The sequence below is a fragment of the Cyprinus carpio genome, chromosome A15 (genome assembly GCF_018340385.1).
Source record: "Cyprinus carpio isolate SPL01 chromosome A15, ASM1834038v1, whole genome shotgun sequence".
Taxonomy (NCBI): domain Eukaryota; kingdom Metazoa; phylum Chordata; class Actinopteri; order Cypriniformes; family Cyprinidae; genus Cyprinus; species Cyprinus carpio.
Window position 1 is genome coordinate 16,803,549 of NC_056586.1, and position 15,214 is coordinate 16,818,762.

The 15,214-nt window shown below is 38.4% G+C and overlaps 1 protein-coding gene across 2 annotated transcripts in view; it reads right to left on the minus strand.

Moving 5' to 3' along the window:
• Positions 1–15,214, minus strand: part of LOC109066929 (membrane-associated phosphatidylinositol transfer protein 3-like) — an 82,757-nt gene that overhangs the window by 57,548 nt on the left and 9,995 nt on the right. For both annotated transcript variants that reach the window (XM_042771248.1, XM_042771246.1), the window contains exons 2-3: positions 10,407–10,502; positions 3,109–3,213 (exon numbers count right to left, since the gene is read on the minus strand). In XM_042771248.1, the coding sequence (XP_042627182.1) occupies positions 3,109–3,213; positions 10,407–10,502 (201 nt within the window). The remainder of the gene's footprint in view (positions 1–3,108; positions 3,214–10,406; positions 10,503–15,214) is intronic.

Sequence of the window (15,214 nt, forward strand, 5' to 3'; positions counted from 1 at the left end):
TGCAAACTCATACCTCTCAAAGGACTTCCCACAGCGTTTGAAGCGGCAGAGGCACTATTCCACAATGTGTTCCGTCACTTTGGCATTCCAGAAGACATCATCTCCGACAGGGGTCCCCAATTCATCTCCAGAGTCTGGTCAGCTTTCTTCCGCCTCCTAGGAGTATCCGTCAGCCTCTCTTCAGGATACCATCCACAGACCAACGGCCAGACTGAGCGGAAGATCCAAGAGATCGGGAGGTTCCTGAGGGTCTACTGCCACCGGAATCAGGACTGTTGGAGCCAGTACCTACCCTGGGCAGAATATGCACAGAACTCCCTCCAGCAATCTACCACCGGGCTCACCCCCTTCCAATGTGTCCTCGGATACCAACCTCCACTCTTCCCATGGTCGGGTGAGCCCTCGGAGGTCCCAGCGGTAGATCACTGGTTCCGACAGAGCGAGAGGGTCTGGGACTCGGCTCACGTGCATCTCCAGCGGGCAGTTCGGAGGCATAAAGAGCAAGCGGACGCTCGTCGAAGACCTACGCCACAATACCAACCTGGACAGCTGGTCTGGCTCTCGACGAGGGACATCCGCCTCCGGCTGCCCTGCCGTAAGCTGAGTCCTCGATACATCGGACCATTCAAGATCGAACGGCAACTGAACGAAGTGACCTATAGACTCCAGCTACCAGCACAGTACCGTATCTCACCTTCATTCCATGTCTCACTCCTCAAACCATTCACTGAACCTTTGTCTCCTCCATCCACAGAGCCTGGTGATGATGCCGTACCTCCTCCTCCCGCCATCGAAGAAGACAACAGCATCTTCCGGGTGAGAGCTATCCTCGACTCTCGACGACGGGGTCCTCAACTGGAGTACCTTGTAGACTGGGAGAACTACGGCCCGGAGGAGCGTTGCTGGGTTAATCGTAATGACATCCTGGACCCTAGCCTGCTCACCGACTTTCACCGAGACCATCCAGACCGCCCCGCTCCCCGAGGCCGTGGTAGACCCCGTCGTCGTTCAAGATCCCAGCCGTCAGGAGCCGCCCGTGGGGGAGGGGGTACTGTCACAGCCACACCATCTACACTCCCTGAATCAGACACTTACGCCACGCCCACTCGTTCCCAATCACCAGCATTCTGAACACCTGTGCATCATCACCAGTGCCACACATAAAGCCCTCAGTCACCATCACTCATTGTCTGGTCTTGCACCTATCTCCCTACTTACCTGAACGCCCTTCGTCAAACCTACCTGACCTGTTGAACCCTCTTCATCCTCCTCTGCCTACCTGTTCCCATCGTCTTCGTCGGAGTCACCATCTGTATCTCCATCACCTCAAAGGAAAGTTGTGTTACCACTGTTTGTCTACGTGTCAAGATTCACCTGTGTCTGAAACCTCTGATTAACATTAAACACTATTGCACTGAATCCTCTGTGTCCTCGTCTGTGTCTGACAATATATATATATATATATATATATATATTTGTATTTTTTTTTTTTTTTACTGAAACATTTTATGAATCAAAAATGCTTAATAGACTTAATAGTATGAATTCTCAAGTTGCAAAGTGAAATGAGGTGACGTGTATGGTGACCTATAGTCTGAATATGTGCTCTGCATTTAACCCATCCGAGTGCACACACACAGTAGTGCACGCACACACGGACCAGTGGGCAGCCATATTGCTGCGGCACGCAGGGAGCAGTTGGGGGTTCGGTGCCTTGCTCAAGGTTCTCACCTCAGTCGTGGTATTGAGGGTTGAAGAGAGCGCAGGTTATTCACTCCCACCACCGACAATCCCTGCCGGACCTGAGACTCGAACTCACAACCTTCAGGTTACAAGTCCTCTCACTTAGCTCACTCACTCTCACTGCCTCTCACTTAGCTCATTTATCGCTCTGTCGCATCAGCTTAAGTCTCAATCTCCCTGAGTGCAGTCCACAAGACCAATCATATTTCACACAAGAGGACAACAAAAATGTGAGAAAAGGCCACCTGAATAATTTAGGTGAAGGGTGAATTATCTTGAGCAATACTAGTATGCACAGTGTGCAGTAAAACACCATTTTCCATGAACGGTGCCAAAAGTATGTGGAACACAGGACAGCAAACAGCTCCGGGAACTCCATATATGGGAATGTCGTGTTATTATGGAAAATGACATCTGGTTTTGTATGGTGGATTTACATCACTGGTATCACTCAATATGAAAAGGTAAATTGATATGTAATTGCTGTGTAACTGCATATGCCACAGGCAATAAATCACATGAGAGAGATATATTTTGGACGTAAATTCGATTTGGACATATAAGCTACTACATGAGCAAACCCTGCAGAAATGTACACTATCCTCCGTCCACATTACACGGAACAAATGCTAGCAGAGCTTTCAGAAACTAAATATAACACCAGAAAAACATAGAGCATTGAGCAGAATACATCTCAGCAGCATTAGTGTGAAGCTAAGAGCCTCTTTAAGTTTCACATATCTTTGCACAAAGAACATGACTTATTAATAAATACGGCTACATTATGTAAAACTAAGCCTGAAAGCAACTTTAAAAAGCTCCAAGCAGTGAGAAAGTGAAGAATCCTGATGGTTACTTCGCTAATGACTCATGCTAGCTAACGCTTACCATTAAAGAATATGCCAGATAAGTACAAAGAGTAAGAAAAATCAATGGAGACAGCTGAGACATGATGCTGCTTAATGAAGCCTGACGTCTGTTTCCTCTGTTTTCACGGCGAAATGAAAAATTACAGATTTGTTTGGCAAGCAGCTGGTTGAACACTTTCTGTGACATGGCTGGTTGATGTAAAACATAATGAGATGTTTTATAAAATGCCATTTCAGAAACAGCCTCCTTTGTTCTTGAGGATATGAGCTAGAGATGTGCATTTGGGTCATTTTGACTGCTCGAGTACTCAGGGTGAGGTTGATGGGTAACTGGTCTATGTTCACATGGACACTCAGCTGGCCATGTAAATGTTTTTACCACTTCAGAACATTTGTAGTAACTAGTACCATATACATAAATCGTGAATTTTAATACCTGTATGGGGAAGTGCGACTGATGAGAGAAAGCATAACATTTACATTTATGAGCTCTTACCCTGCGTCTGGTCGATGCGGCCCAGAGTTTCTATCTGTTCAACAAGATCATTAGAGTTCCACTGACTCATGCCCAAAAGCATGGCCGTCTTCCCCTCCAGCACCTCTGAAAGACATCACACACAAACAAACATTAACAATGAGCACAGTATATGATGAGGATTAGACAATCAATCATTTAACTCATCGGCAGGATAATGGTATGCTCATTTCAGCTCAGAAAAAAAAGAAAAACACATGGAATGCAATGCTGCAGTACATCAAAGATTATTAAGATCCATCGAATTATCTTTAAATACAGCTAGAGCCATAAAGTGATGTCTGACTAATGAACACAGAGCGAGCGGACTGCCGGTCCTTGTGTGACAGCCCCTGAATGCTTGATGGAGGACTCGGCTGTGCGGTTCACAGCGTGTGACAGCGAACTGCAAACCCAATGCCATGGCGGATCTCACTGGGACGATATTTCAGTACGGTAGAGAGGTTATGACCTGCTCATCAGCATCACCCACTCGAGCCGATCGGCCGCTGTTTGTCGCATGCCATTCATTAGACTGTCAGTTGAATTGTTTTTTTTTGTTTTTTTCTGAGTTGGTTCTAACAAGGGTAGACAAACATACACACACACTCACAGAAACAATGTGAGGGAAGCTCGGAGTTGAAAGAGGAAGGGTTTTAAATCATAATCCAAATACTGGCAGTTACTGAGTCATGTCGAATGGAACGCCGCTTAGAGAAAGCAGGAAGAACACAGATCTTCTGAAGTGTGAAATGTGCTTAGCAAAAAGAAGAGCAATGACAGCAGCCCGGCTCCTGAAGGAGAGACAACCACCTATTTCAGTAAATAAAACACACAAACTGCTAACGCACAAGGGTCTGCCAGCGAGGCTCACTGCGAAAGGAAGAAAGCAAAAAGTTGAAAGGAGAAATAGAAAGAAAAAGAACAATGTAAAAATGTGGGAACTTGCTCTCAAAAAGAGTGGAGGAGCTTTGCAGAATATTTCATTTTAAAGTATTCAGTTTAATCTGCACTATGATGAAAAAGGTTTGTAAATTGAAAAAAGAAAAAAAAAGTAATGTATATTGAATTATTGAATACGAGTTACTGTGAAAGTTAGAGATGTGCAAAACTACTGTATATATTTTTATGATTTTTATGAAAAGACCTAACAAACAATTTTAGGGCTGTCAAAGTAACATATTAAAAATATATTTAATCATATTTATTTATTTATTTATTTATTTAGAAAAGCACTTTAATTAGACTTGAATCAAATCTGAAAAGTTTATCTTCAGATTTATCAAACATTAAAACAGGGTAGAAAAGGATGAAGATAAACGGTTAAAATAATAAAAACGCTTATATTTATAATGAAATATAATAATTAAATTACATTTAAAATATAATTACAATACAATAAATATTACAATTTAAAAATACATACAGTAAATAGCTTTTTAAATACTTGCTTTAGCTTCAGTACAGTAAGAATATAAAAGTTAAAACACATATTAACTTGAAACATCACCTTAACACACAATGCAATTCATGATGCAAAACATGGTGAAAAATTACAAGATCTGAAGTTGTACACAGATCAACAATTGAAATATATCACAGAACAATGTGCAGCACTTCAATAGAATAACTGACAGAAGTATTTAGCAAATAAAGTTTCATTAACTATCATAGAACTCAAAAAATAGACTGAATTGCATAACAGCTGGAATGCTGCTCACAGCAGGAGATCTGAAGTCTGACCATAATTGTCCTGAAATGTATTGCTGAAGGTGGAGTGTTTGTTAATCAAGCTGCGCTTGATGCCTGTAGCAGCAGTGCTTTAAAGAGAATGAATTTAGGGAATGCAGAAACAACTTCTCAGAGAATTTATTCTGCTGACAGTCTAACAGTAAGTGCATAACACTGCCAGCAAGCTAAATCACGCTCTGAGAAGTTCTGTCTCTTGATTTACCCCTTTAAAAGCACATTCATAAAATATTTAAAACATTTTTTTTTTAATCGATATAAATTAGTTGACCTCACTAAACAAACATCTTAACCTATCCCTAATGAAGGCGAATTAAAAAAATCCATAAATGATTCAAAATACTTTCACGAAAATTGCATGAAGCAGTGATTGAAAGGAGTAAAAGAAGAAAGACAAGCAAAGTGCATAAAGGTGGGGAAACATTTTGACTCGAGGTTATTAAAAGAGAATTTTAAAAAAGACTTTAAAAGGAATCTGAAACTACATTTCGAGAATTCTGTAAAGACCAGGAAATGTGTTCAGGGAGCTTATCCATTAACATTCTTCAACTCTTCTTTTACTCTTAAATACAGACAAAGACAGGAGTCAAAGGACATGTCAGTGTGGGCTCAAAGTTGGTAAAATACTGGTGGATTTCAGCTGTTCCTATTTCAAGTTATCATACCAATATCTTTAGCATATGAACCAAATTTGCAACACAAGGAGTACATTTTCCTTGTAAATTACATTTATGTGTACTTTCAAAGCAAGATCATGTTGTTTCAAACCCGTATGACTTTCTTTTTCAGTGGAACACAACAGGAAATGTTAGGCAAAATGACAGCCTCAGTCCCTATTCACTTTCACTGTATGGAAATAAAATGCAAACTTATAGTCAGCTTTGTTAAAAGTAGGAAAACAAGCAGCATTCACTATGCACAGACTTCATTTCTCTTCATGCCTGTGGCTGTCAAGAGGCAAAGAACATAAGACAGCGTTGTCTGTCTGACACAGTTTCAGTAAAACAGGCTTTTCCTGGAAAATCTTCCAAATGCAGGCCCATATTTGGTTATGAAAATCACACGTCTTGACGCTCTTCTGAACACTGGGGTTTAAAACTCAGACACAAATACTAAGAAGAAACAGTTTTTCCTTATGTGATTGGCTGTGACAGTGTTTTGTAATGAGAATAAAAAGTTTAACTTGGACATTTGTCTATATATGCCACAATATAACACATAATAAACCATAATATATGCAATTAAGTAGCCTAAATTAAAATATAAAACAAGCTGTCAACTCTGAGAGGGCTAATGATGATATACATAAAATCATAAAAAGTCCTGATGCTAAGATGCTTTTTTCAATGAACAGGCTCTTTATATTAAAATGTAAGGTAACACAGTTTTAATTGGCTTTATAATCTGATAGAAGTTATAACTAGCCGATTTCCTAGTTGACTGGTCAGTGCAGATGAATCTTGTGTGCAAAGGGCCCAGGGCTACCCAACTACAGAGAACAATCAATGCAACAGAAAACACTTCAGCTCAAAAAGCAAAGCCTGTGTAGGTAAGAGTCACAATGAATGGCTGCGAATGCATACAGCAATCTGTCTCCAGCTGAAATTTACACAGTTTTAAATGAAGGACCAACCTTATTCCAGGCTATACAAATGGGGTCTATTTAAGCACACTCTGACAAATCTCATTACTCAAATGCACACGCTCCAATAATAGACCGGAATTAACCTCCTTAGACATTGGCCAACATGTCAGTTAAAAATTATTCTGAATGCATTCATTCATTATCAAAACAGCTTTGTCCTTAAAGACCCCAGCACAGTGTTGTAGTACTTCCTATTAAAAGTTAATTGGGACATATTGATGGAAAAAAATGTCAGCAGCTAAATTTTCAGCAGGCATTTGCATTTTCAAATGCTTGTTAAATTTTTGTTTTGTTTTCAAAAGCAACTTGAGCAGCATTTACTGCGGACTGATCTGTTAAACTGTTATCATGAGCTGTTATCAAAGATCATAGCACTTTAAGCTGAAATGCACAGCGCATCACATTTATTCAATTAGTCATTTTTTTTTTTTTAAATTGACCAGCCAACTGGCAAGTATCATTTAGCCTACTCACCAATGCTTTCATTTGATTTTTACTTGCATTTGGTGCTTAGGTTTGGTCACACCTCTCAGGGTCCCACAGAGAGACACCCCAGGAAGCAACTTGAAGGAGATCAACCCAGCGGATATGAGAGGCTTGGACAGGGCAAGTGAGAGTCTGACATGCATGAACAGGGCTCATGTGTCAGGGAAGTGAAGGCAGGCTGACAAAGCTGGGATCATAATGAGCCTCAATTTCCCTGCCGCTCGGCACTCTGATCATCTGTAGCGCACACTGACTGACAGGGGTCAATCTAACAGGTCACTGAAGAGGAGTCAACAACAGCCAGTCGCAGAGAGTATCCACACAGACCCACAGAGACAAATATATTCACATTTCACACACGCAACATCTGTGATTTCACAAACACACCTTACACAAAAAGCCATTAAGTTCGCACTCCAAGCCTGAGCCAAAACACTTGACTGTGGCTTTCTTGACAAAAGTGATTGCTAAACAAACACTGAGCCACTAGGAAACAACATTCAAGTGTGCACAACATTTCTTTTGTCATTTCTCACAGGTCAAAACAAGTCTGCAGATGACACTCAGAGGAGACAACCATCTACAATGCTTTGAATCATGACAAGTTAAATTCTTAAAAAACTTCATATACTAGGAGTAGAAACAATCTTATAATTTCAGAAGGGCTACAAAACTCTTCAAGTTTTGCATGTTGATCACTGTGGATGGCCCCGCCATGAGTGGATTCTCATTGGTCCAAAAATCACATCTCACATAACTACACTACCATTCAAATGTTTGTGGACGATAAGATGTAGCTCCTTTGAAAGGAGTCTCTCATATTTAAATATTTAAATAAATTTAAAAACACAAGAATACATTGTATACTCTGAAAAGTTTGCTAGTTGCTGTCATACTCGTTAGTAAACAACTTGCTGGTCTGACTGTGCCTCGAGCCTTGGTCATCCTCTCAGCATATTCCCTATAATGCACTGTGACAGTATAATACATTTCTACAAAGTCCCTTTAAGGCAAGTCATTTCAGTCAGTGGTCATCTTGTTATTTTCTATGTGTGCATAGTGGTTCAGAGTAAACAAACCCTCCCACATGATCGTTCAAGAATAATACTATAAAGAATAAAACGCTGGTATGATTTGGTTGAGGCTAGAAGGGATACAGCTATGGCCACTGGGCATGCGTACATCAATATTGCGTAATTTTTGTCACGCTGAACAACAATAATCACTGTATTTGCATTATTGTAAGGGGTAGGTTTAGGTTTGGAGTAGGTGTAGACGTTAATAAAACTAATAGTTAGCAATTTTAATTTGTTACTTTCCGGCCGTAGCTGTATCCCTTGTCACTCTAAACTACGCAAAAATGCAAAACAAAACAATTAAGATTTTGTTAGCAAGGAGCTTCAGGTAATAATGTAGCTGTCTAGCAATATATAAACGAATCCTAACAAAGGAATAATAAAAACCAGCCAAAAACACATTAAAGAACTATCTTGCATGCTCCCAACGCCATCCCGCTGTAACATCTGGTCTTTAATTGAGGTTCTGTGTTGTGCAGTAAAGTGGAGGGCTCATTAAGAATAAATGAGAAACGTGTCTCATGAAAGATAGATGTGGAAACATGTAAGATACTGATTACATTATACACTGCTACAACCCACTCTTAAAGTTTTTACTAATGTGGGGGAGACAGACACAAGAGCTCCGAGAGACTATGTGAATGAATTATAGAGCAGAATCATTTCCTTTGGAACACCAAAACAATTAAAGTAGCTAATTTGGAGATGCGACTCAAGAGACGATGTGATCTTGTTTGCACCTCTAATGGAGAATTCCCTGTTTTAGTCACACCTCCATTCACTGACCAAATGTTAATGGCTGCACTGGGATTCGACTGCCACAGGTTTAAACAGCACAAGTATTGTGCTAAAAACAGCAAGATACTACCCACATCTGCTCACTTACAATGCTCCATTCACATTTAAGGCCAACATGGACTGAAAACCTGTTTATTTTCCTAATACGCATTCCTCAACATATTCTACATAATTCATCTCTGCATGTTACTCAAAAAACTAACTTTCTACCATTAATTTTTTTCATTAAACATTCATTACAAAATAAGTCACATTAGCAAAAATAAAATGGGTTGTGATGGGTTGCTTGAGTATGAAACATATCCTCTGTCTCTGCATGGTCAGTTACTTTGGATAATAGCGTCAGCTAAATGTAAATGCTACTGGATATAATGGATAGTTGCAATGCTGAGGAAGGCAAAGTGAAAGGATTTTGTTTGAAGGTGGCATTTTGCTGAAGACGCAAATCTTGAGCTATTTATTGTATGGGCCTCGATTGCTTCGCTGGTGCAGGGACACTTATGAGCTGACAAGCACATATGGCTGCCAGTTTTCATCATGTTGATTATAAATGCTTGTTATTTAGACCCTATTACAAACAAAAGTACAGTAAAGTTAAATCAAGGCTTGGTGAGTGATAGTTTAAAGGATAACCACACTGTTCAGTCAGGTCACTTTAGGGGTTGGCGATATACCAGTAGACACGATTAACCTGTAGAGATTTTGGACTATTGTCTCACGGATCACAGTCTCTATCTCAAGTGAAAGCAAACAACTGAAAAAGAAAACGCGCATAACAGTATACTGGATCCAGGCAGCTCTTAAAGTGACAGTAGTCTAATATTCCTGCCGTCAGCCATTCATGTTAATCAAACAACAAAAGAGAATAAAATAACTAACTTCTCCTCACAAATTCACAAATATAACAATAATAAGAAAAAAGTAATAATTTAAAGAGTGAAGAATTTGCAGTGTTTTATACATTTGATTAATTTATACAATGTATGTAGCATTTCTTATTTATTTGTTCTACTGTAGTTTTTTTTGTTCTATTTGCATCTAATTGGTTTCTTATTCTTTTTTAATCGCTGACTGTTTACTTTTTTATTTTTAATTTAGGCTAGTATTAGTTTTTCGTGATATTGACACTGGTGATCAGAATTATGAAATTTCTATGATATCAAAAAATAACTATATTGTAATATATTTTGCTACAGTGAAATAAAATTACTCATATCGTGATATAAGATTTTGGTCATATCGCACACCCCTAGATCACATCACAACAATCCATGTCAAAATAACAGAAAGCCACATTTTAGCATTTGTGTTCATCATGAAAGAGGCTTACAAATCTATTTTATACAAGTTTACAGCTTTTTTTAGTGCCTACTTCAGAGGAATACATCCATAATGATGTGAGGCACCTGTAATAGACAGCATATGATGGACATAAAGAGAGAGACAGGGAGAGAGAGTAGGGCACAGATGCTGAAGAGCTGAAGCCATCAGGTTATTACAAAAGATTGGAAATAAGTGACACTTACCTCGGGCATCAAAAAACTCATCATCCGAGCTGTCAACAGATTCCTGGGCGATCCTCTGCATACGCCAGTGAGAAGTGCTGTGCTTGCGTAGGGTCACTAAGGGGAGAACATGAAAAAGATACGATCAAACCAAAGGTCACAAGTGCTGCATGCAATTACTGAGCATTGTGTGACTAATTAATTAGACACACATGATGACAGCGTTATTTAATATTACAATGTAAAGATGTCCAAAGGAATGGAACGGCATTGAATTAATTGAAAGCACGTTTTTTTAATTAAGACTGGCTAATGTGGAAATCAAAGTGTAAAATTTGAGATTCAGGAAATCAAAATGAGAGTGCAAATCATACTTCTATTGACATTCAAAACCTTTTGATCTAAAAGTTTATCCTTAAATGCTTGAAATTAGTCATAAAATGAAATTAGACATACACATATCTTTACACATAGTAACATACACATATTCTATAGTTCTTTTTTATTGGTTTACATATATTTAAATATAAAGCTTTTAATATTTACTTATAGACTTTACATACACAAACGAGTTTGTTTTACACACACAAACACACACACACATACATTCATTTATATATATATATATATTTATATATACTGGTTGTGCAGTTGTTGCATTATGGTGTTGAAAATCCCTATCTAATGCTTTATGATCAAGAGCTTTAAACAAAAAAATTATGACAACACAGATGAACACAAATTCATCCCTTCAGTGGCTGAAGACAGTACTCGTCAACTCTGTGTTATGTTAGAGGCAGGTGGTTTGACTTATTTTTGATGATCTTAAGATGAGTAAGAAGCAACCAGCATTATATTCTGAATGATATTCTATCTTCAACACAAGATGGTTCTCCCAGACAATTATGACAGCTTCTATATTACCCAACTTTGCACAATTCATTAGTACAGATGGCTTAAAAATGATCTTCACAAAATTATTTCCCACTAACAGCGTGCTCACGAAGCGTAGTCACAATAATCCGACCTTTTGGAAAAAACATGTTCTAATAATCATTGGAACCCTGGGCTGTTTAAATCTAAAGTTAATAACTTTCTAATCTATTGACAGATAGCAGCAATAATACAAATTACAAATCAGCTAGAGTCAAACAAAAGTTATCCTCTCTGAATCATATTAAATGGGCCATGATTTAATAATTATAGATCAGCGTCATTGTGAGTGAACATATAGCGATGGGGATTTTTGATGCTTTATAGCTCAGCAAATGGCCTCTTTTATCTTTTTGCATTATAAGTAATGTAAATCCAGTAATTCACGCAGCCAGTCTTAGTGAGCTCACTGCTGCATTTATAAGGCTTAAAGGGGTCATATGATGCTGCTAAAAAGAACATTATTTTGTGTATTTGGTGTAATGAAATGTGTTTATGTGGTTTAAGGTTCAAAAAACACATTACTTTCCACATACAAAAAACTATTTTACAAACCTCAACGCCCCGCCTTCTGAAACACGTCGATTTTTACAAGGCTCATCAGTCTGAAAAACAAGGTGTGCTCTGATTTGCCAGCTATCTAGTGCATTGTGATTGGCCGAATGCATCAAGCGTGTGACTGAAATGTTACACCCCTTAACATATTGTGATGCCCTGTCCGGCCGGAGCGACGAGACATAAACATAAAAACCATTATAAACATGATATAAACATGATTTCTAGTCATGTCCTCTTTTGGAGGGCAAAAACAAAGTAGTTTCGCTTTCTCAACACAACCCAGCATTACAATCTGCCATAATTCCAGCCAATCAGAGACGAGGCTGCTAAATTCTGATTACAACATATGAAAACCAAAAAAAACATCCCCCATTATTTTGAAAACAGATAAACTATAAAAAAAACTGATATCATAATTATTATGCAAGTTGATATTCGGATCATCCTTTTTCCAAGCACAATTTACCAATTATCTTAATACGTTTCACGCACAAAAGAGAAGGTCTGCACACATTCCAAAAATAATTTTAAATGCTTTCTTTCTTTTTAAAGTACTTTCTTCTCAGCGAGATGAACATTTTCCCCACAAAACTCAGTTTGCGTGCGCTTAAAATGCACTTTTGCATGCTCAAAATATGATATTTCGCACTCAGAATTGTGGCAGAGAAATAACCCCATACACTTTGGAGCGCTTAAATTAGCGAACAAGTTCCTGGCAGATCGCTAGGTCCGGTCCTCACAGATGGAGAAAAATAAGCATATAGGAATCGATAGACGGAATTGAAATTTTAATAGTATCCGATTTCTGAACTTAAGTATCCGATTCTGGAATTGGAATCGATTTTTGATTCCCAATTCTTGCAGTGCCACAGTAAATGATTTTGCCAATTTGGTTGGCATTACTAGAGAAGTGTCACCTAAGCTGTCAGTTCTCTTCCCCTGCTGTCTTGTTCCTGTACCTTCACATTATCTTGCTCACTCTGTTGAAACAATAAGGACTCTCACCTTTCATTACTGGGGTTCAGTGCAGCTCTTCTTTTTTAAATTCTCTCCCTTTGGCTGCTGAGCCCCACATCACCATGCAGGATTTAATTAGCTTTTCATCTCCCCCGCAAAGCCAGCAGGTCAAAAGTTGGCACTATTAATGCAGCCAAAGGAGATGAGTATCTCAACCTTCCAAGTTTTCTGTTATAATCACAATGCATTTGACAGTCAGTTACATCAACAAAAGTCTGCTTTTTCATTGCTGAGGTCTTTGTTTGGACCCAAGCCCTGCCAGACAACATCTAGAGATAAGTCACCATATAAGCCACCACAGAATTTCATGAAGAATTCAAAAGTGTTAACATTATACAGTGGCCCAAAAGTATTTAGATACTTAAAAATGAACAGGTAGATATATGAATAAGTAGCATAAGTAGATGGTGGCATTTCTATAAGCAGCCTTACCTTGTTTACAATGTTTGATATGTTTCACTTGAAAAGTGCCCTTATGCTATATTTCTTTAAAATTAAATGCCACTTGGTATATTTTCTTATCTAACGCATTAACATTTTAAAGTATGGATTAAGTGGCCACTGCATATGTACGATTTATAATATCTCATAGAAACTAAAGGAGAAAGGGTTTATAACAGAGCAAAAGTTCCACTTTGTGATCATAACAGAATAAATAGCGAAGAAATGTTTACCAGCTCAATTAATTGTTTTACAGAAGTGACGTAATCAAATTTAGAGCAGCCAAATACACATACAGTATTTTATTTTAAACACTTTGATGGAGATTAAATGCTTTTTCCTTTGGGACGTAGGAGGGCAGGGGGGAATGTTTCATTAATGGAGTTTAAACATTGAGAAATGCTTTCAAAGCTCGGTAAATAGATTTACAGGAGGAGATAAAGAGGTGCAGATTAGAGTCCAGTGAGGCCTGTCTTCAGAGATGGGAGGGTGGATATAAGCTCAGTTCCTGAACTAAAGCATCTCTAATTGAGTCTATTCAGCGTTCCCATTTTCACATTTCTAATCACATCGTCCATAATTCACCCTGGAATGAAGGCTGAGAAAAGGGAAAGGTTGAAATTTTTTGGCTAAGGAAGAACGCATTAGAAAAACATGAATGGTTTCAACCAGTAAAAGAGGTGGTCACGGTTTCACAAGCTATAATCAAAGTATTATTATTAAACCAGTGCATAGCTGAACTGAGATGGATTTAATTACAAGTGGCATTGTTTGGCTGGCTTCAGCCTGGCAAGTCATGCAGGTGATTCTTTTTGCACCAAAACAGCAACCATGAAATTGGTATGGTCCTCGTGAATTCTACACTTACAAAAAAAAAAAATAATAATAATTTCTTCTGGTTCTATAAAAGCCAGAGAAAAAAATAATTTGTCCAGCTTTCTTAACTAAAAAGCTCTTAAGAAAAGATGATTGTGGTCTCATTTGTTTTAAGACAATACTTTAACTTCAGTGTCTACACTATTAAATTGGATGTGCATTGTGCTAAGAAAATTTCAAATGGCACAGAGGCTTTTGCATCTGAACTTTTCATTTATTAAACTGATACTGGTTAGGATTAATCCTCATACAGGACAGAATCAACAACCTTTAATCCACTACAAGATCTCTCACTATGCACTTAATTGCATACAGAAGCACTGCGAAATCTTTGGTTCATCAAATGTAAACATATTTGTCATGACAATAAGGCAATTTCTTACTGAAAAATGGAATTGTTCACTCAACCATTTTGTTTAAAAACACTGGTTCATTCAATAATGAAAACCACTACTGTGTTGCTTAACGGTTAATTATGCTGTGGCGTCTTCTTAGGTGAAACAAAAACTGGCAATTTTAATTCAAATATGTAATTTAATGCGTTTACTGAACTGCTGCATAAAACCCACTCAAAAAGATATTTGAATAATCTATAACCCATTTAACTATGTGTCTAATTTTAGTTGGAGCTGTGAGTTATGAATGCTGGTTTAGGGATTGTGATTAAGGTCAATATCGAGGTTTGATAAATCCCCTGTCCATGGAGCCTGCACAGTGCAAAAATGGCATTTTCTACAGAGCACTCACAACACGACTCACTGAGAGACTTGCTCTTAATCAAAAACATAATCTCTGCTAGACAGGAGCTGCTTTCCTCCAGCTATCTTGCTTTTCTCTCTTTCTTTAATCTCTATCTCACCTTCTCTCGTGCACTTTCTCTCCTAAGCTTCAATTCCTTCTTCTTCCCCTCTTCAGCCTCACCCTGTTACCCAAGTACTCACGAAGCTCCTCCACCATTTCTACTTATTTGTCCATCAGCTTCATGTTAAAGCCCCTCTAGAGAA